The 20,741-nt window shown below is 41.2% G+C and overlaps 2 protein-coding genes across 6 annotated transcripts; one reads left to right on the forward strand and one right to left on the reverse strand.

Annotated features, from left to right (window-relative positions):
* The first annotated feature begins 116 nt into the window (after positions 1-116).
* Positions 117-9,886, forward strand: POGLUT2 (protein O-glucosyltransferase 2). Of its 2 annotated transcripts, none has more exons than XM_035557068.2 (10): positions 117-496; positions 2,287-2,492; positions 2,934-3,139; positions 3,902-3,979; positions 6,047-6,219; positions 7,252-7,489; positions 8,074-8,283; positions 8,709-8,798; positions 9,329-9,433; positions 9,640-9,886. In XM_035557068.2, the coding sequence occupies exons 1-10, from the start codon at positions 318-320 to the stop codon at positions 9,655-9,657; spliced, it is 1,503 nt and encodes a 500-aa protein (XP_035412961.1). In that variant the 5' UTR covers positions 117-317; the 3' UTR covers positions 9,658-9,886. The 2 variants fall into 2 exon arrangements, with proteins under 2 accessions (XP_035412961.1, XP_050570506.1); XM_050714549.1 differs by lacking the exon at positions 117-496 and adding an exon at positions 590-609.
* Positions 8,072-18,678, reverse strand: TEX30 (testis expressed 30). 4 transcript variants are annotated; one of them, XM_035557070.1, is made up of 5 exons: positions 18,446-18,678; positions 16,352-16,582; positions 14,858-14,909; positions 13,141-13,349; positions 8,072-11,948 (listed from the first exon to the last, which is right to left on the reverse strand). In XM_035557070.1, exons 1-5 carry the CDS (start codon positions 18,461-18,463, stop codon positions 11,775-11,777), a joined length of 684 nt encoding a protein of 227 aa, XP_035412963.1. In that variant the 5' UTR covers positions 18,464-18,678; the 3' UTR covers positions 8,072-11,774. The 4 variants fall into 4 exon arrangements, with proteins under 4 accessions (XP_035412963.1, XP_035412965.1, XP_035412962.1 ...); XM_035557072.2 differs by lacking the exon at positions 18,446-18,678 and adding an exon at positions 18,297-18,426; XM_035557069.1 differs by lacking the exon at positions 18,446-18,678 and adding an exon at positions 17,353-17,730.
* Positions 18,679-20,741: the final 2,063 nt, after the last annotated feature.

Below are 20,741 nucleotides of genomic sequence, written 5' to 3' on the forward strand. Positions count from 1 at the left end.
TTGCCGACCTTCTTTCCACTGAGGTGGTCTCGGGGGCTGAGGGGCTTTGGGCCAACGGCCGCCAACGGCCATGGCTGAGGGGACTACATCTCCCAGCAGCGCCGCGCCCGCGGGAAGTGCGGCACCGCCCGCCCCTCGGGCAGCCGCCGGTGCCCGCTCCGCTCCGCTCACCCCGGTCGCTGCGGGGATGGCGTGGTGAGGGGCCGAGGAAGGTCCCGGCGGCTCTGTCCCGGTCGCGGCTGAGCCGCCGCCGCCTTGCCGGGCGGTCCCTCCGGCGGCTGCCCGGCGGTGTCCCCCCGCGGGGGGAGGCGCCGTCAATGCGTAGCCTGTGGCTGCTCGGCTTCGCGTTGGGGGTCGCCGCGGCGGGCGGCGCGGCGGGCGGCGGGGGCCGGGTGAGCGCGGAGCGCAGCGCCGTGTGGGGGCCCGGGCTGCGGGCGGCCGCCGTCCTGCCCGCCCGCTACTTCTGCGTGCAGGCCCTGGACGCGCAGGGCCGCAGGTAAGGACGGCGGCGGCCCCCTCCCGCACTTCGCAGGGCGAGGGGACGGTGAAAGGTGGTGGTCTTGGTCTCCCTGCGATGCCCGCCTCCCCGCTCCCGGTAGGGAGGATGACGTGAGTTGCTCTGAGGGAAACGGAGCTTTCTGCTTGCCCTTCGCCAGGGTTTGTCCCCCCAGAACAGACGGGGGGGTGTGGGCTTGCCTCCAGTTAGGCAGGTTCTTTAGGATTTGCTGAACTACCTCCACCTTTCAGCAAGCAACTTACTCGGAGTTTCTTGTAGAAAGGGAAATTGCTGGTGCTGAAGGCTCCCTGTGTGGCTTTTCTTGTACATCACTTAGGAGAAGCCAGTTAGTCTCTTTAGAGGTATCAAATACTGTGCAATGGGATGAGAGAAGAAAATGAAGAATCCAGAAATGACAAACAGTAAAGCATGTATTGGTCTAATCAACAGTGTATGATTTCTTCTGCTTTGTCAAGTACTTAACAGTAACTTTATTTAATTTATAATATATCTGTTTGGGCATCCCGCTTGTTTCTGCTGTCAGGAATATCAGCACTTCAAACAGGTAGGCGCCAGATCAAGAGTCATTTAGGGTGTACTCTGTAGACTTTTAGGTAAACTTTGCAGGAATTAAATAGGTTAACTTAGTTTTTACAAGAAACTCATGGCTTTTGATTTCATCAGCATGGCTTCTCATTTCTTCCCTAAGCAGGTTTGTGTGGCTTTATTCAGGTATCCTTACAGGAATGGACTCCATGTTATCCATTATTCATATCCTGTGGTGATTTCTCCAGGGTTAGGGAGCATTTCCCACTTCCTAGGTCCAGGTAGATGCCTCAGCCACATCTCAACCCAGTGTTAGGGTGCAACAAGGTTCTCAACATCTCTTCTGCGGTTTTCTACAGGAAAGAAATCTTGACCTTACAACTAGTTAGGATGTGCTTGCAGTGCTCCAACCGGGTTGTCCGGATTAAATGTACTGTGGCACATGCAAGTCTGGCAGTTGCCAGTTCAGCTTATCTTGGGCAGTAAATATTTCCTGTATTTTCTGACAGCTCTCCAGTATGACTGGACAAGTATACATTGAATTAAATGATCCTACTATAATATTTCTTGCCTACCAAAACACAAGCATTTGTAATAACCTTTTTTTTTTTCTCCTCTGTATGAGCTACCATAAAGATTAAGGACTGCAAAAATGATTAGAAGTTTAACTTCATTTTTCACTGTCCTAAGTAGTACCTGGGAAACAAAGTAAACTGGAAATACTTTGCTTCCATATATGTAAAATAACATTATTATTAAGCTTGTCAGATGAAGCTTGTTATGCTTTGTTGTTGTTGCTGTTTATATATATATATCCACCAACACCCAGTTATTTGCATGCTCTCTACCTCCCCATCACTACACTTGGGAGCTCCAAGTGTAAATAACCAAAAGCCCCACTTGATTTTTAAAGGTGCTCTGCTCCCAAATAGTCGAAGCAAAGACTCTAAAACACTGTTCAACATATAGGACACCGAGTAATTTCCAAGGTGTGTTCGTGGATATATGGGTTGAAATGCCTTGATACCTCGTGCTTTTAAGAGCATGAGACATTTTAGGTAACCTGACAAAATTCTGTTTGGGAATGTCATGCCTGCCTTGTGAACATTAGGATGTGTTCATAAAGACCTAGCATGGCTTAGTGAAGTCACTGGAAATCTGTTACATTTCAAATGAATGGATAAAATGAAGAGAACTTTTTTGTGTTTACTTTTTAACTCAGCTCCCTCTTATTCTCTGGGTAGGTTCACTTCATCACCGGGTGAAAACACATTCCAGGTGAAGATCACTGCTCCTGATGAACAGTTCACTCGGGTTGGTGTGCAAGTATTGGACAGGAAAGATGGTTCCTTCATTGTGAGATACAGGATGTATGCAAGCTACAAAAGCCTGAAGATAGAAGTCAAAACCAGAGATAAACATGTTGCAAAGTCTCCATATATTTTAAAAGGTAAGAAGCAGCACTGTGCACAGAACTCATATCGTGGCTTTTTGTCAGAAAGCATATCCTACAGTGTTTTCAGGGAGTAGCGTAGGATTCTGCAGGACCTCAGTACTTATCTGGAAATGCTGAGGACCTTCAACTCCCATGGAATAACAGACTATTTATAAGTGTCCTGCAATACTATTCAATATAGTAAAAAGGAGTTAAGTGCTATGAAGCTAATGCCAAGCGAGTACATGCAAAGGGTTTGCACAGAAGCTGATGTAGCTTGGTGTGATGCCATTGGACTCAAAAAAAAAAAAAAATACCACCACCAAAAAAACCCTTGTCTGGTTAGAGTTCCTGGAGGTTTGGCCCTAGACAGTGAATGCTCAGTGCTTGACCCTCTTTTCTGATCTCAGTGGCTTGATAGTGTGACTCATGTAATAATGATTGCATTCCTCATAGGACCGGTTTACCATGAAAACTGTGACTGCCCTCAGGAGGAGAGCAGCGCATGGCTGGAAGAGATGAACTGCCCTCAGGTCATTCCACAGATTCAAAGAGACCTAGCAAATTTTCCCATTGTTGATCCAGATAAGATTGCAAAAGAAATCCCACAGAGGTTTGGACAAAGACAGAGTTTGTGTCATTACACCATCAAAGATAACGAGGTATAGTATGGGTTGATCTGAAGTCCGTATGGAGATTTGGTAGCGAGTGATAGAATTTGGCCTCTTGGCTATTCCAGCTGAGAGGCTTGTTGTTGTCTGTTCTTTGAGAAACTTCTTTGGCTGGCTTCTGTCCTTGAAATTGAATACTTTGCAGTTTGTGTATGAGCTCAGTAATATCTGTCTTGCTTTATAAACTGCTTTTCATCCATGTTACAACTGAAGCAATTGCAGCACAGTGAAGGCACATTACCTTCCAAGCAATCAATATGAGTGTTGGGAACAGAATCCAGCCTCCTAAATGCTTGCTCAGTTTTCTGTTCTCTGAGTAGTACTGCTGTGGAGTGTCACGATCTTCTAGTTGTGACATGCATCAGTGGAACTACATTGTGCCTAAGGCCGAGGTGAAGAAATACCACTTAGCTCCACTGAGATCAGAGCAATAATTCTCTGCAATAAAACTGTAGTGACTTCAGTAGAGTTTCATATGGAAATGAGAACAATGGAACACAATAGAAAGAGGCAAACAATTTCTGTTTCCATGAGACAGATCTAAAATGTCTACAAATGCAAGCAAAGCTTGTCTCCCCCCACCCCTTTCCTATCATGAATGAGAGATTTCTAAAGCTTCCCAACTGATTCATAAATCTATAGATAAAGCCGTACAATCTGACTAGTTACTGAGTTATTAAAAAACTCGAAATTGTGCCAGCCATTCTCTGTTATGAAAACACCAGACCACTAAACTATTTGGGTTATTTTCAGGTTTATATAAAGACGTATGGCGAACACGTTGGCTTCAGAATTTTCATGGACGCTATACTTCTTTCTTTGACAAGAAAAGTGAGTACATCTGTGTAGTCATTTATTCTGTATGTCCTAATTTATAGAAGCCTGGGCTTAACAAATATGCCTCAGTGTATTTGTTGCTATTTCTGTTAAAAAGCTGTTCTTCTTTCATTCGTAATGAAAAGATGAGGTGGATTTTTCTTGTTCAAAGTTGGGATGTTCTGGAATGCTATCTGATGCATGTATGGAGTGTCATTGTTTACCAGGCCTTTGTAGGAGAGCTTGATAGAGTTGGACAGAGTGTGTTTATTATTTTTTTTCTGAAGGCTAAATAAATCATCCTGTAGTACCTAATAGGCAATTCTCTCTGCTGGAAAAAAAATGGGGAATTTATATCTTTCTTCATTAAATTCTGTATGTTGAAAACAAGATGCAAAGGGTTGAGAAAGCACCAGAAGCCCAACAGGTAGCTTTTGAGGGAACTGTCTGGATGTACAAGCAAAAAGCACTGCACAGACTTCTAGAGGACCGCTGGGAAAAAAAAAAAGACATTATGCATATAGTGACAGAATATAGCAGAGCTGAAGTTTCAGCACACAGAATTGTGATTATTATGTAAAGAGAGTAGCAACAGAAATACTAAGATACCCAAATTAGGCAATATCTATTTTCTACCGTAAAAAGACAAAGCTTATAGCGTCACAAATTTAAAATGAGTCAATGGTGGCATGCTGTTGGAAAAAAAAAAAAAGCATTAACAGAATAAACACACGAAAGGAAAGTGAAGTAACTTTTCCACTATACCCAGGATCAGTAATGGCTCAGTTATGCTACTGTGTCTAGCTTTAGGCATCGTGCTTCAAAAAGGATTGTTCAATTATTGATATTTTATGGGAAAACGGTAAGAGGGGCCAGGCATACAGTCATATAAGTGGGGGTTATTTCGTGTAACGGAGTCTAAGGGAAGACATAAATGTAGCTTCAGTTGTATTAAAGATTGCTTTATGGAAGTTGGAAGTAACCCTTTCTCTCTCAACAGCATTGGACAAAAAATAACGGAATAAATTCTATCAGAGGGATTTAGATTAAGTGTTAAATCTGCTAGTTACAAAGGCAGAATCCGTTTGCAGTTTTAGAAAACACAATTAGCCTCATCCTCATTAAGAATCCTCACAGGAATTTGTTAGATAGTGTCAATGAGAGACAATAGATCTGTTGGGTTGGCTGTCACTGCGTATGTAGATAAAATACAATGTATAGCTTTCCTATGCCTATTATAACCATTAGATGGCACTCTACTAATAAAGTTAAGTGCTGAAGATTAGAAGGTGTAGCCAAACCCCCTTTGAAAAGGAAGGGACACAATGAAACCTTCTCTGTCAGTGTGTATACTGAAAACAAGAAGTGCTGTTCTGGGTCTCTTTAGAATTTCTGGATGTCTCTGCCACAAGTTTTCCTAAATCATCAGGCTAGAGAAAAATAACTTCAACCATTTAGGAGAGCGTTTTGATTTTCAGCAAATGATTAATGTCTATCTTTGTCCATAAATTAAATTAGAAACTTAATGAAAATCTCTTTGGGCCACAGAAGAATCCTGAAATGTTAGACTGACCAACCATTCAGATTTGAAGAGTAAGCGGGTTTGAGAGGAGAAATGCTTATATATGGTGGGGACTCAGCAATAGGCTTTAAATATTTTTACATGTATATGCATATTTTGAGAACTATTAACATATTCAGAAGTGTTCTTTCTTCAGAGAAGGTAATTTTCCATACAGTCAACAAGGTGGTCCAACTTACCTTGGAATTAGACAGTTGCTTACTTAGGGCCCAGTGCTAGCCTGGAACAAGGACTGTATGGCCAGTCATCTAAAGTATAACAAGCTGGGAGCAAGACCTCCTAGGTGATTTTGTGACATTCTTATAAATAAATAAATAATCTTACAGAGTAAGAGTATTTTTAACGTGTTTCTAACTTTATGTATTACAGGTACATTGAGTATTATTACAGAACAGGCTATTTTTTTTTCTCTTAGTGACATTTTCTCAAATTGCAAGTTTCCACCAAAAGAATGCTGCTTCATATTGAAATGCATTTGTGCCTCCTTTGCTTCTGTTCAGGTGAAAATGCCAGATGTAGAATTCTTTGTTAACTTGGGGGACTGGCCTCTGGAGAAAAAGAAACCTCCACAGAACCTGCACCCTATCTTCTCATGGTGTGGGTCCAGTGAGTCAAAAGACATCGTCATGCCAACATATGACTTAACAGACTCGGTTCTGGAGACTATGGGACGGTAAGAGATCTCTTATTTTTTTCACAGAGTCCATAGTAAGTGTTCTTCCAAAAAGGTACTTATGTTATCAGTACATTAACTTTTATTTATTCATTGAGACATTGGCACACTATAGGTAGGCAGTAATTATGTAATTGGTATTTTAGCATGAACCGATTTGTACATCCTGTAACATCTATGTTACATGTATGAAAACATACTCCACCGTTTTATTTAAAAAATCAAAATTTATCTAAGTGCAGTCAGGTCACTGAAAACAGCACATGGAGTGAATGCTACAAGGGTAGGTGTTTTGTTTGTGCTTTGCTTCATCCCGATGAACGTGTTGACAGCTGGCCAGGACTCTCTCTTCCCGAGTTTCCTAGAACGTTTAAAGGCCTTTGGAGCCAGAGTGCTCAGCTGAGGAGCTACCATCTCCCACTTTCATTACTGGTACCTGGCCTTGGTAACAGCCCTGCTGCTGTCTGGGAACACCACTAATTCAGCTTCTAAGATATCTTCATTACTCATTTCGAACCCATATATCATTTCACTGCATTATGTTCACGTTTCTAGCCTTTATTATCAAGACGTTTCCTAAATGTGCTCCTCTTACCCACAGTTACTTGCTTTAATATAGCAGGTTTTTGAGGAAGTAAATTATGCTCTGTTAAGCCACTTACATTCCAACCTTGCTTTGGACTATTCATGGCTGCCTCATCACCATTATCAATTATTCCTTTACCCTGCATCACCCATGGCAACCATACCCACTTTTAGCTGCTTTTTACATGACAACTGACAGATCCTCTTTACACACACAATGCTGTCTTGCCACAGGTCTGTGGATTTGACATTCCCTATCTCTTTTTATCATTGTAAAAATACTGATACAATACATACAAAACAGGTATAATCATAACTCACCTTCATCTTTGATATTTTCCTATTAGTACTGTCAATTATTTCAAGTAACTGCACTTAAATAAATCCAAATCACATGTAAAAAAAATCCAGTGGGCATCACAATTAAATCACTTTCTTTTCCTGCAGGGTTAGTCTGGATATGATGTCAGTTCAAGCAAATACTGGCCCATCATGGGAAGACAAGAATACCACGGCGTTCTGGAGAGGACGTGACAGCCGCAAAGAGAGGCTTGAACTTGTAAAGCTCAGTAGAAAATATCCGGAGATCATAGATGCTGCTTTCACAAACTTTTTTTTTTTTAAACATGATGAAAGCCTCTATGGCCCCATTGTTAAGCACATTTCGTTTTTTGATTTTTTTAAGGTAAGCCACTAGTCATTTATATTTTGTAGAACTAGGTTCTCAGTGTTTTCCATTATCAAATAACTTTGTATATATTATTTATAATGAAGTGATTTTGGTTTTCCAGCACAGCAACGACAAGCACGAGTCGCATGCTTCTCTCCGCTGGGACTAACTGCTGTGTAGCTCTTAGATTGAGAATAATGATGTCTGATTTACATCGAAAGGTTCTGCAGAACCTGGTGTAATCTAGTAACTCCAAGTTCCTTTTTATTTCTTTTTCCTGGTTCAGTGATCAGGACTACTAACATAACTAACATAGTGGGAAATCAGTGGATGAAGTGGCACATCAACCCTCACATCCCAGGATGAGCGTCTAAGAATCTCCAGAGAACTTAATTGATGAAGAGGGCATCTGTGTACCCTGCACTGTGATGAATTCCAAACTAAATAACAAAAGCTACTTAAAAATTGATGCTTGCCTAGCCAATCCGACATTTCTCAGTATCGGCAAGTCAGTAATACCGGTGCCCTCAGAATAACATGAGCTAACCAGGCTACTTAGGTCTTGTTTGTTAATAACCTCTGGTCATTTTCTTCCCCAGTATAAATATCAAATTAACATTGATGGCACAGTGGCAGCATATAGATTGCCTTATCTACTAGCAGGAAACAGCGTCGTGCTAAAGCAAGACTCCATCTACTATGAGCATTTTTATAATGAGCTGCAGCCGTGGAAACACTATATTCCATTTAAAAGTGACCTGAGCGATCTACTAGAAAAACTACAGTGGGCCAAAGAGCACGATGAAGAGGTAAATACACATTTGGCAATGTTTCTTGAAAAATAAGGGAGCAAAAAGTACGTTTCTTTAAAATAAAATCCGTTGTTTCCTTCTGGAAAGACTTCAGAATAAGCATCATCAACTTCATAAATAGAAGCAGTTTTTAAGAGTACATAATGCTGCCCTTTGCTTGGAAATTAATAGGAATTTTGGAGACTATTTTCATAAGAATGCCTTACTTTTACAATTAGTAATGCTTAAATTCCTAATCCCTTCCATGTATCAGTAAGAGATTTATGCTACTGTTTTATGGACAATTCAGTGTGGGGGCATGTAAACACTAGATAAAAATAAATGATGAATTGTCCTAAACTATCAACTCTCTAGAATCAATAGTAGCATCCTGAAATAGCTACCATTTTTAGAGAATTAAAAAAAAAATTTTTCTTTGACAGGCCAAAAATATTGCAAAATCTGGACAAGAATTTGCAAGAAACAATCTCATGGGAGATCACATTTTTTGTTACTACTTCAAACTTTTCCAGGTTAGTGTATTTTTAACTTCTACTCCCACAGAAATAGAAATCCCATAGAGAGAATTCAGGGCAACACAGCTGCTGGAAATTGGCCAATCCAGCACTTGAAGCTGGAAAGCAAGTGGCAGCAATTAGGAAATTCAGTTGTTTTATAAACACCACATGCTGTTGTTTCCTGTGAAACGCCTTAAGACTCTGAGGGCAGTTTGAGAGAAGCGATCAGATCCCATAGATCTTAACTTAATCTGCAAGAATACGTTGCTCACAATGATCAAAGAACTCCCCATCAGACACACACCCTGTGAACCACAGCTGAAAATATCTCTGCATTAGCACCAGGATATCGAAACTCCAGTGAGGCACCCGAAGGGGCTCCTGTCAACAGTTGGGTATCTGCTTACCCTTTCCGTGGCACAGCATGGACGGAGTAGCAGACTGTGTAGCCCCAGAGTTCTTACAGAATTATTCAACTGAGCTGTTGCAGTATTTACAAAATAACGAGTTCATGAATTAACACCACCTTCCTTTTTTAAAACAAGGAATATGCCAGTTTGCAAGTGAGCGAGCCAAAAATCAGAGATGGCATGGAGAAAGTGCAGCAGCCTGATGATGACCTCTTTCCGTGTACTTGCCACAGAAAAAAGGTACAATATATATGGTGTTACATGTAAAGTGCTGAATGTCTGCAGTTTGTACTCAACCAAATTGGAACAACCATTGCTCGATACCACACATTCTGTCACCAGACTATTAGTGGCTTAAAATCATTTCTTAGTGTGTTTGCAGGACTAGACTTCTCAGTTAATTGGAAACTCAATTTTCAATAATGTTTCTTCTTTCTCGATTACAGACCAAAGATGAACTTTGACAGAAAGAAATAAAATCGTTTTTTTGAATATTTACCTACATTCAGAATCACTTCTTCGGGACAGAAGGAAACCTTGAATTAAACGGTTATTTTGAAGTTTACTCTATCATGATCTACACATGGAAGACAACCAACCATCGCCTGTTTCCTTTTTATCACGGAGCAATCACAGAGCCTTGTTCAACACACATTTTATAACTTTTTTTAAATAAAAAACATGTTTCTATCAGTTATTTGTTACTGTCCTGAGATACTTCTTACGCACACAAGATGCTTGGGATACTGAGTCTAGCATGTTCTGCAAAAACGGCCAGATAAGAATTATAAACCTGCTCCCCAGCATGCCTGTCAAAAGCAATCATTCTCAGACCATAATTTTGTTCCTTCTGAGACAGTCAATATTCTCAAAGACAATGATGTGGGGTTTGTATTCTTTAAGCTGAAGGAACAACACAACTCTATTGGACACTTATCTTAGATAAAAACTGATTTTTCACAGATGCTTTGTCTGTGAAACTCAGTCCCTTCGGAAATATTAAAAAAATAAAGTGGCACTGAGCAGTGACTATTGAAAATAAAGCAATCATTCTTTTACAACTTGATTCTGCTCTTAAAATACCTATTTTCCACTGGTATTAAGTAACTCAACTGCTACTTTCTGAACATATCAACATCATCACAAAATGCTACACTGGTGGATGTAAAGTTGAGTCTAAATTCATCACCTTCTAAAGTCTGAACACACCTCCCCAGTCAAAAGTGAGGATTTATTTTCTCTGTAAAACAGTCAACTTAAAACCTGTGTGGCTATTTTCTTTACATGCCTTTTGAAATTGGCTGTGAGCATCTAGATGCGTCCCATGCATATTAAACAACATTACTGATAAGTGATAAACATTCTTGAGGCACCTTGTAAGGAAAGACAGAATGTTATATCCGGTTTTTAACTTTCATCTGCCTATTGATTATTTTTGCTATGGTAAAAGCAAGCCTAAAGTATAGTTTGTTCGATCACTTGAAAAGCGGTGTAATTTAACTACAATAACCTACTCGTGAATAATTTTTTTTTTTTACAGTAATCACCTGACCTTTTACACTACAGCACCAGAACAAAGCTAGCAGATGCAATCACCTGACCAAATCCTCAGAGAAATCCTCCGAGCTCACCACAGCTGACTCAGCGCATTTAAGCAGCTCTGCGCTGCCGCACACAGCAGTCACTCCCAAGAACCACCTCCAGACTAGAACGGGGAACTGATTGCGCAGCAGCAGCAAGCTGCAAGCCATAACGATGCAGAACAACCAGAGGAGGCTGTAGGGAACTCCTGACAGCAGAGATGATCCCAGTGTCTCAGAAGACAACGTCAAGGTGTTTGTCTCAGGACCAACCAGCCATTTCAACTCAGGTCATCACTCAGCCGATACGTGCTGATCATTGGCTGAAGGCAGTTAGCCCTTTGCTACAACCTAGTTATACCCACAGGTCAAACAGCCTATAATGGGGAAGACAACACCTGCAGGCACCTATGAAGTATTTAGAATCATAGAATCATTAAGGTTGGCGGAGACCTTCAAGGTCATCTGGTCCAATCTTATCCAATCTACTCCCATCACAGTTCATGTAGCACAGCAGAATGCCCCAATAGGGCACCAAGGTACCAGCAGTAAAACCCTCACTGTCCAGCCTTGGGGGATATGCGCACAGAATACTACAGATAGTAGGTTTTAAGTTCAAACAAGGATAGCATCAGTAATAGACTCAGAAATAAAAATGCATCTGAAGATTTGGTGTCCAAATAATATTTGAAGTAATATACTGAAAAAAAACAAGTCAAAAACCATTTACTTGGTAATGCAGTGCATTAAGTGTTGCATATAGTTTTTGCATGGAAATACTAAAAACAATGCTGTCCAGACACTGAATATTTGATGTTTCCCATCTTTCTTTTCAAATGTTTCTTATTGTATTGCATATTTTTGTCCATTCATAAAAAAAAAAGTTTTATTTACATTTACCCTTAGACTTCTAAAATACTTGTTTTCAAAAACGCATGTCTCAAACTGATTTGTTGCATTTAGGAAAAAGCTGATTGAAGACACTACTTAACCACTGCAAGTCATTTGTGCTCCAGTTCGATGTTCTCTCTAAGCCAGGAAAAAACTTGTGTGTTTATTTCTTCCATGACATCATCTTCTCCTCGTCCTTTAACAGCCATCCCATGGTTTGCTTTATCAATCCAATGGATTTTTTTAGGGGCTTTCATTTTGCTTGCCACACCTTCTAACAATTGCTACAGAGAAAATAAGAGTATATAAGTTAGAGAATTAGCTGCTACAAGTTGTAGAACACACACTCTCACTTTGCCTATGCAACACATAATAGGAAGCTTTTAAAAACAAAATGGATTGGCACTTACATTAAAAAGACAGTGACAGAAAAGACATGATGATTCTATATTCAGTAATAGGATTTGCTCAAAGGCTACCCTTTATTGTCAGTCACTCACTCAAACACTGACAGTAGAAATGTAGAACTTCACAACCTTGTGAAGGCTCCTTCCCCACACAAAGACGGAACGTGCTCCTACTGTCAGAGGAGTACTGCCTACTGTACAGCAATGAAATGGCAGAATTTAACTCAGATGTGTTTACAGTGCTGGAGTATCAGCACAACCCCCCGGAAACTAGCTCTCTGTTCAGCTGTCTCAGAAATGTAACCAGCTCAGAAGGGCTTAAAGATTTTCCCCCATTAGGAGGGCACTCCAAGTATTTGCTGGTTGCTAACCACACTAATTTCAGTGACAACTCCTCGTGAAAGTGTTCTGACTCCTTAGAAACTGTCCAAGCATGGAAAATTGTAGTTGCATACCATCCCAAACCAAAGCCAAACTGTTCAAGAACAACAGATAACTGCTTTGCAAGAAAACAAAGTAGAAAAACGTATTCTGATCACTGCACACCTGTTCTTCACGTCAACAAAAATGCTGCTAGCACAAAAAGTTTAACTTCTGGGTAGAACTGCTTTGCTAGAAGAATGTCATGAAAATTTGACAAATGTGGACTAGTAGCATAGCAGTGCTTAGGTTTTCTAACTTGAGCTGGTGAAAACAGAACAACAAATAACTTGCTCCTTCTACATGCCACTTAATTTGTAAAATGTATCCTATCAAAAAAAGAGAAAAAAAATCCATTAAAATCTGGATTATTTATTTGCCAAAAGACAAGTTTCCTAAAGCAGGTGATCAAACAGGATCCAGGCATGTGAAAAAGCAAAAGAAATCAACTCAGGTTTCCCTAAATCTGATGAAGTTTCCTACCCAAGTCTTCCTTCAGAAGATTTATATTCATATTTATATTTACATTCATATTTAGAGAAGGCTGTTAATCAAAGTCACTGCTGTGGATATTGGTACAAACACCACTCAGACTCATTCCTACTCCTCCATGCTGCCCTTTGACGGACGGATTTACGAAGATACTCACTTTTTCACACATCTCATCTGCTGATCCCGAGACAAACAGCACCGGACACCTGATAAATAATAAATCTTCATCCCGGAGCTTGGACTGCAGTTTCGGTCGATGCAGCGGGTAAGATAAACACACTAGACCTTGAATGAAGCCATCATCATCATCATCTTGGCTGAGCTGACGTATCACTGAGGCAGCAGCTCGTGAGCCCATGGAACGGCCTTTCTCCCATGTTAAAATAAAGGAAAAAAGTATATCCACAATCACCTCGCCTGCATTCTTAGTGTGCTCAACTCCTAAATACGTTCATATGGCTTGTTTTTAAGGGTACAAGTAGTACAAAATGCTAGGTATACTTTTACTTATCCACTCCATGAAAATTATGAATTATAATTTTAACATTTTTCTACTAAGATAATTGTATGGTTATGGTATGTTTCAAAATACCCAGTTAAAAAAAGAAAAAGAAAAAAGAGAAACTGACAAGGATCCTTTGCAACACTGGAAGGACCAAGAGCTCATCCTATTGGGGGGGTTGAGGGAGGGGGAAAGAGGACAGGTCCTGCACTACAGATCCCTGCAATTCCGAACAGACCTTTAGAATTTGAAACAATGTAATTAACTTGTATCTGTTCTTTCATGCAGCCTTAATCTGCTCATAGTAAAAAACTACATTTTAAGCTCCTTGCTCCCCAAACAAATCCAGCAAGTGTTTATGTACATGTCAAATTTCGGCTTAAAAGTAGAAGGGGAAAAAAATAAAAATAGAGTGAACATGCAGCATGAGGTTGGTTAGTAACAGTGAGGGGATATCAAAACGCCTCCTCAAAGAAGCAGCATATGAGCTGTCAATACTCTATAACTGAGTGTTAGAAGTAGTTGATTCCAGGGGGATTAACTTGCCTCCCGGCAGATCTGGTTTCACTTAGTGGGACAACATTTTAAGTTTCCAGTATCAAGTTGTTCTTAGTTACCCCCATCCATTTCCCTGTTCACACAATGTAACTGATTTTCTATCTGCCACTAGGCTTATGTACCAAAACCTGCTTAGGCAAAATGGCTATTTGCCAGAAACCAGAATTCAAGACTTTTAGTTAAAAAGTACAAAAGGACTATCAGAGAACTTGTGCCCTGTCACAAGCCAAGCAACTTCTCCCAAAGTCAGACCCAAAACATGGTCTATTGCTCTTTCCTTCATCCTTCTAAAAGATCTACAGCACCAAGAGGACAACAAATAGATCCAGATGCTTCCAAAATAATTCTGTGAACATGCCAGGCTAGTTATTCTGACTTGCGATCCAAGAAGCAGAGCTGAGCTATACGCCCACCTGGCTCATCCCCCAGCTACACAGCTTGTAGGATTCAGCTCCAGGTTGGGACACTCAAATGCAGATCTGTAAACAAGCTTGGCACCCACGTTCTCATTGCAATCCGTGGGCTTCTAGTCAATTTATGAAGATTAGAGACCATTCAACACTCTGGAAAGAAGACCCTCCTAGCCTATAGCTGAAATGCTCTCACGAAGCAGTAATGACCAGTGTGATTTTTCCAGCTTGTTTCCACACAGGACAGTGAGCTTTTAGTGTGTACCACCAACTGAAACCTGTCATCCACATCCAGTCTTTCACTTCTTACTAAAGCAGGACAGACTTCAAAAAATGGAGCAATTGCAGATTGTTATCATTATAGCCAGAGTAAGAGAGAAAACTATAAATAATAAAAACAGTACCTGCAAGGAAGACACCTGAAAGTTTATAATCACCAGAAAGCTTTAAGTATTCCTAAAGAAATAAGAAAAGAGAGAAACGTTGCGAGTCAGAATTGCGACAGCTGAGAGGCTGAGGATTTTTTTTTGTCTGCTAATCACAAAATGGGAAGCTCTTACAGCACTGCAGATTAAACAAAGACCACATACATGAGTTACTTTTTTTTTCCCCCACACAAATCAGCTCATCATATTTTGCAGCAAAAATGTAATAAAGAAACAATTTCATATTAGTTCTCAGCACATCTAAAATTTCAGACACACCATCAATTTATTAAAATGTTAAGTGATTACTGTGTATCAACTTAGTTATAGTAACAGATCATGCACACACTCAGCCCATCAAAATACCGATTAAGTTAGTACAAATATCTTTCACTGAGATTTGAGGTCACGTATTTCCAACAAAAAAAACCTTTAAGACACAGCCAGTTATGTCTGACAGAACAGATAAAATTAAGCAACAACTTCTTCAGTTTTAGGAGGTAACTAATTAGATGCTATCTTAATAGAGGCCTTTAAATCACCTTTACACAGCAGCACATTAATTTAAGCTCACTGACAACACTGTGTTTCTTCAGAAAAGAATGGAAAACAGACCCACATTGAAGTTACCAAAGCCTGACTTAAAAGTAACATGCATATAATAAAACCACAGTATCGTGCATATGAATTCCTTAAGACCTCGGCCTGATGCAAAGTGCTCAAGCCACCTTTTCCATTTCCATTCCTTCCTGCGCGTTCCGGAACAAAAAGAGACTAAGCGGACATTACTATAGCAAAACATTGTTCATTTTAACAAAATCTAGGTATAGAGGAACATCTTAAATACTGTAGCAGCAGAAATAGATAAACACAAGCATATAACCAAGTGATTTTGAAATCAAAGCCTACTTCTATGTTCTAAGGCTCTCCTATACTACACCCAATCTCTTTTGCCTCAGATCTTCCTGCATCCCAGTCCCCTACACTCTCCCTAAGGTCTTGTTCTCTTGGCCCCAAAATTTGACATTCAGCACAATTCAGCTTCCTTCCTCTGAAAACCCCTCCCAAAGCCATATTCCTTATTCCCCTTCTCCTCACCAAGCCTTCCCAGAACACCAACCTCTCATTTCCACCCCAACTGAATTATTTCACTTTTCCCAGCTATAAATTTCCCGACAGAACATCCATGCTCTCTTCGAATCCTTTTCTCAAGCTTTTCTTTCTCTCCCTGAATTCAGAGCGACCCATTTACTGCAACTGTTCTAGCTATTGCCAATAGAAGAATTGTTCCTGCTCTTTTTGCATACAGACACCACTCCATTTAGCTAACCATCACTTCTAATTTTCTCATTACTGCTTGACTAATCTCTGCTGGTAATATAGGAAATCCAGAAGCAGATAGAAGATAAATACATATGTTAAATCCTGCACATCCATGGATATAAGCTTTGGCAAAATTTGGTCTCTTCTTACCACAACTGCTTTGTAAGCTTTAGTCCTATAAGCAATGTTAAGGCCTTTACAAGTAAACCGCAGGCACAGAATTCCATAGGATGCAAGATAGGTTGCCAAAGAAACTAAGTGAGGGAAATTCATATCTCCTCCGGCTCCGTGGGTAAGAATCACTCCGTATCTTAACTTCTTCTTTGGAACAGAAAAGATGGCGTCAAGGTATTTATTCCCAAAAGGTATTTTCACTCGAACCTAGAAATGAAACAGAAAAAAAAATAAGAAGATAAAATTTTCCAGGCTGCACATTATGATGAGGGAAAAAAAAAATTACAAGTCCCATTCTATTCCGTTCGTTTAAGAGTACTAAGTGAGTAATTACCTCTGGCTCAAAGATATTCCATGCAATAATGAGCAAGTTACCTTACCCCTCCTTATTTTCTCCATCAGAAAATGAAGCATCCCTAGCTTCAAATGATGCTTCAAGGCACAAAGTGAACTGCTTCTTACATTCTCTATAGGCCTATTTGAGAGCTAACTGCTGTAATTGATTTGAATATTAAGTCTTTCACAATAAGAAATGCTAACTTTTCTACAAGAAGAACTACAAATAAATGAGATTAACTGTTTAACTGCAGGGTATATAGGGCTAAGAGAACTCTGCCCCAGCAGCAACTGTTTAATCCTGTAGATGTAGTATCCACGTACAAATGATTATACAGGGAAAAGACTGAAAGAGTATTATGAAAAATAGTTTTGAATACGCTAGTTTTACATATTACAGGCAACTATAAGAAAATAACACAGGAGTGATTTTTTTCATTAAGTATTCAATAATAATTGGTGATGAGTATCACAGTACTTAATACATTTTTATAATCAACGTTCTAAGATGAACCTAGGCACTTACACTACACTTTGACTAGCAGCCAAATCCACATTAGTACAAAACACGAAGACACATCCCAGCAAGTGTTTCCAAATTACATGTCAGTAACTGCTCACCAGAGTGGTGGCATACCTACTGAAGTTTCCCCAGGAACAGGAGAGACAGCACAGATGCAAGACAAAATCAGCATCACATTGGCAGAAGGCCCCCAGTCATGACATGCTGGACAAGCTGAATGAGACATGAGGCCAGCTGATGCTGAGCTGAATAAAAGGAGTCTGGAGCGTGTGTGTGCCACCATATATGGTAAAGCTCTTGAAAGCAAAGGAAAAGAACCCAGGGCTGGGAGAGAAGGTCTGTTCCACACCACCACATCTCAAGGAACACGCTGAGTCAGGCAGAATTTGACTGGTCACCACCCATGCTTCAAATTTCACCTACAAAGGCAGAGGTAGCAGCACAGATCTCAGAGCTTATGAAGCTCTTAAGAAGGGAAATGCAGTTGCCATGGACTGTACAGCCTTCAATTTCTAAATGTAAAATAGGAACATAAACCAAAATAAGTTGTTGCTATGCCTTCAGCCACAGCTGTTAAATCACAATGAGCACTCTGCAACCTTCCTAATGAAATTACTTTGCCTCCTTGGAGTATGAAAATACCACCACCCCCATGGGGAACTCAGGCATGTGCAGACTAGGTGACTTTTCCAACAATACATGGTAAGGCTGTGCCTACAGAGCTGAAACTAGACCTTACAAGTGCTTAGCTGGCCTACTACAGAGGACAGCAAACAACTTTTTTGGTTTCCTTCGAAGTCAGCAATAAGTAAAAATAAATAAAATTTTGGACTCCAGTGCAAATGTAAATGCATTTTCCAATGCTTGCATGAATGCAAAGATGCCACGCAGCAAACACAGTGTTGTCTGAAATACTTTCTCTCCTGTAAATATCTGCTGAACTTAAAACTATGAACCAAATCTTGCCAGGAATTGCTCTGAGTTTCTTCTGAAGCCAACATCGTGCGGTTAAGGGAAGGCAGCTTGAAAAAACGACGACAAATCCCCAAACTGCTGCACTACCTCAGAGCTCTTGCACCACAGACAGCTCAACCGCTGGCAAAGCTTTCTCCCCTCCTTTCAAAGGGCCACAAACCAGACCCACCGCCGCCGGCCGAGGACTTCCCGGCGCCGGAGCGAAGGAAGATGAGGAGGAAGGAGGCCGGCCATACCTCTGCGTGCCCGCTCATTGCCCCTCAGGGGCGGCGGCCCCGGGCTGCAGGCAGAGACTCACTAAACCCGGAGAAGCGCCCGAGCCGGGGGGGGGGGAGAGAAGGGGGAAGTTCCGTCCCCTCAGCCGCCGCCCCGTGCCGTTGCCGGGCGCGCGCACCCCAACTGCCGCACACCTCAGAGCAACGCTGTCGGGCGGCGGCTGCGCATGCGCGCGCGAGGCAGTCCCCCGACTGATCCCGCCCCCTCCACCCCGGGACTCTGGCTGAGTGACAGCCCCTCTGCCCCATCGCCGTCCAGGCCCGCGGCTCTGCGCTGCTCGATTGGCCCGCACCTGGACAAGGCCCCGCCCCGCAGCTCTGGTACCGGCACGGAGCCTTGCCCCGGGCTCTGTTTTGTGCTGTGACTAAAACCAAACCAAAACAAAACAAACTAGTCACTTAAAATAAGCAGAGCTTTTGGCTGATGGACCATAAGCACGGATATTCTAGCACAATGTTTGCAGCATTTATATGTTGGATGTTTCATAGGTCATAGAATCACAGAATCATTAAGGCTGGAAGAGACCTCCAAGATCACCTGGTCCAACCATCCCCCTTCCACCGATATCTCCCACTAAACCATTTCCCGAAGCACCACGTCCAACCTTTCCTTAAACACCCCCAGGGATGGTGACTCCACCACCTCCCTGGGCAACCCGTCCCAATGCCTGACTGCTCTTTCTGAAAAGAAATGTCTCCTCATTTCCAACCTAAACCTCCCCTGGCACAACTTGAGGCCATTCCCTCTAGTCCTGTCACTAGTTACCTGTGACAAGAGGCTGACCCCCAGCTCCCAGATATGCTCCAAAATGTTTTCTCATATCCTCTGTCAAGTCAGTGACCATCGATCTGTTTGCTGCTATTACCAGTGTATAAAATGCATACTATCAGTGTATAAAATGCAGGGAAGTTAGGACACCCTATTGCTCGCTGATTCAAGGTGCCATCCCAAACGGAACAGGGCTTCTTCCACATTCAAGTTCTGGAAGACAAAATGTGCTCTGCCCTGTGTGCTGAGCGTGTCACTGTCACACTGCTGGCTGGATTCCATCCAACACCGATCCAAACCTTCAGGTCCTATGAGAAGTTCAGCTGTCATCAAGCTGGGAAAGGCAGGGAGCCTTAGTCACCTAAACTTCTACCTGAGAAGTGCCTAAAATGCAAAGCAAGAACAAGATGTGGAAGCATAAAACTGAAGGAAAGCCACTGCCACAACCTACAAGGGTTGTCTGCCATTGGAGACAGTGGGAGGCAAAGCACAGGTGGTGCTGAGGCAGCCGCTGTTTGGGCCACCAGTTGCATTACATTCAGGGCCTCCAGTAGACTGGGGGAAACACCATGCCTCCAAGTAGCACCGAAGTTACTCATCTTGGTTGGGGATCATGCTGTTCCCACTGATACTTAGCACCAGGGAAAAGTTCATAAATGAGATACTTAGCTAAAACTGGGATTGGGAAGCTCTGTTCTGAAGCAGCTACAATTCAACTCTCAATCCACATCAAAGGAATGCAAGAAAAAAAGAAAGAGCTGAAGAAAAGTATTTGCATTTTTTTTGTTTGTTTTTTTTTCTTCTTCATTGCTTTCCTTGCTGCACTTAATGGATGCTTATGTTCTCTAGTATAGTTTATATTTTTTGGCATTTTGTTTTAATCCTTTCTTGATCTGATTTGTGCTTTTTTTTCCTCACTCTTCGGTCTACCTACCAGACGTCTCATGCTTTTGATTATTCACATACTGTTTTAAAAACAGTCCAGGTTTAACCCTTTCTTCCAGAAAACTAATTTCTTATGCTTTTCACGTACACTGGTAAGCTGCTACCAGTTCACTTCTTATTTTCTCTATTCACTTTCTTAGCCCCATCTTCCTTACAATACTTAAAACTCTTCTCTGTATAAACACAGAGGTAGGCTAGCTATTCAGTACAGTCTCGAGCCATCAAAATGAGCTTGTGAATGTACTGAGGAAGGAGAGACATTGCTGTAGACTCTGGTCCATGGAAATAGAGTCAACCTAATTGGGTTACGGTTGGGTTAATAATACAGTCAACCTAATTGGGTTTTGCTGTACTTTTTCTGCAATTGCTTTCGTTCTGGGAGATAAGGTTCCTTTACCGTGACACACATATTGCAAATATTTGAAACACTAGGAACTTTAATTAAAAGTATATTTATTAGATTCAAACTCATGGATATATTTTTACTCATGGATGTATTTTTTATATATTTTTACATGGATATATTTTTTATGATGGATACAT

This window comes from Cygnus atratus, chromosome 1 (genome assembly GCF_013377495.2).
Source record: "Cygnus atratus isolate AKBS03 ecotype Queensland, Australia chromosome 1, CAtr_DNAZoo_HiC_assembly, whole genome shotgun sequence".
NCBI lineage: Eukaryota > Metazoa > Chordata > Aves > Anseriformes > Anatidae > Cygnus > Cygnus atratus.

Coding starts and splice junctions, on each gene's coding strand:
- POGLUT2 (XM_035557068.2), top strand. CDS start 318: ATGCGTAGCCTGTGGCTGCTCGGCTTCGCGTTGGGGGTCGCCGCGGCG. Junction 3,980..6,046: donor TTCTTTCTTTGACAAGAAAA/GTGAGTACATCT, acceptor GCTTCTGTTCAG/GTGAAAATGCCAGATGTAGA. Junction 7,490..8,073: donor CGTTTTTTGATTTTTTTAAG/GTAAGCCACTAG, acceptor TTTCTTCCCCAG/TATAAATATCAAATTAACAT.
- TEX30 (XM_035557069.1), bottom strand. CDS start 17,517: ATGGTGGCACACACACGCTCCAGACTCCTTTTATTCAGCTCAGCATCA. Junction 16,583..17,352: donor CTGTTCCTGGGGAAACTTCA/GTAGGTATGCCA, acceptor TTTCATTTCTAG/GTTCGAGTGAAAATACCTTT. Junction 11,949..13,140: donor CAGATGAGATGTGTGAAAAA/GTGAGTATCTTC, acceptor TTTTCTCTGTAG/CAATTGTTAGAAGGTGTGGC.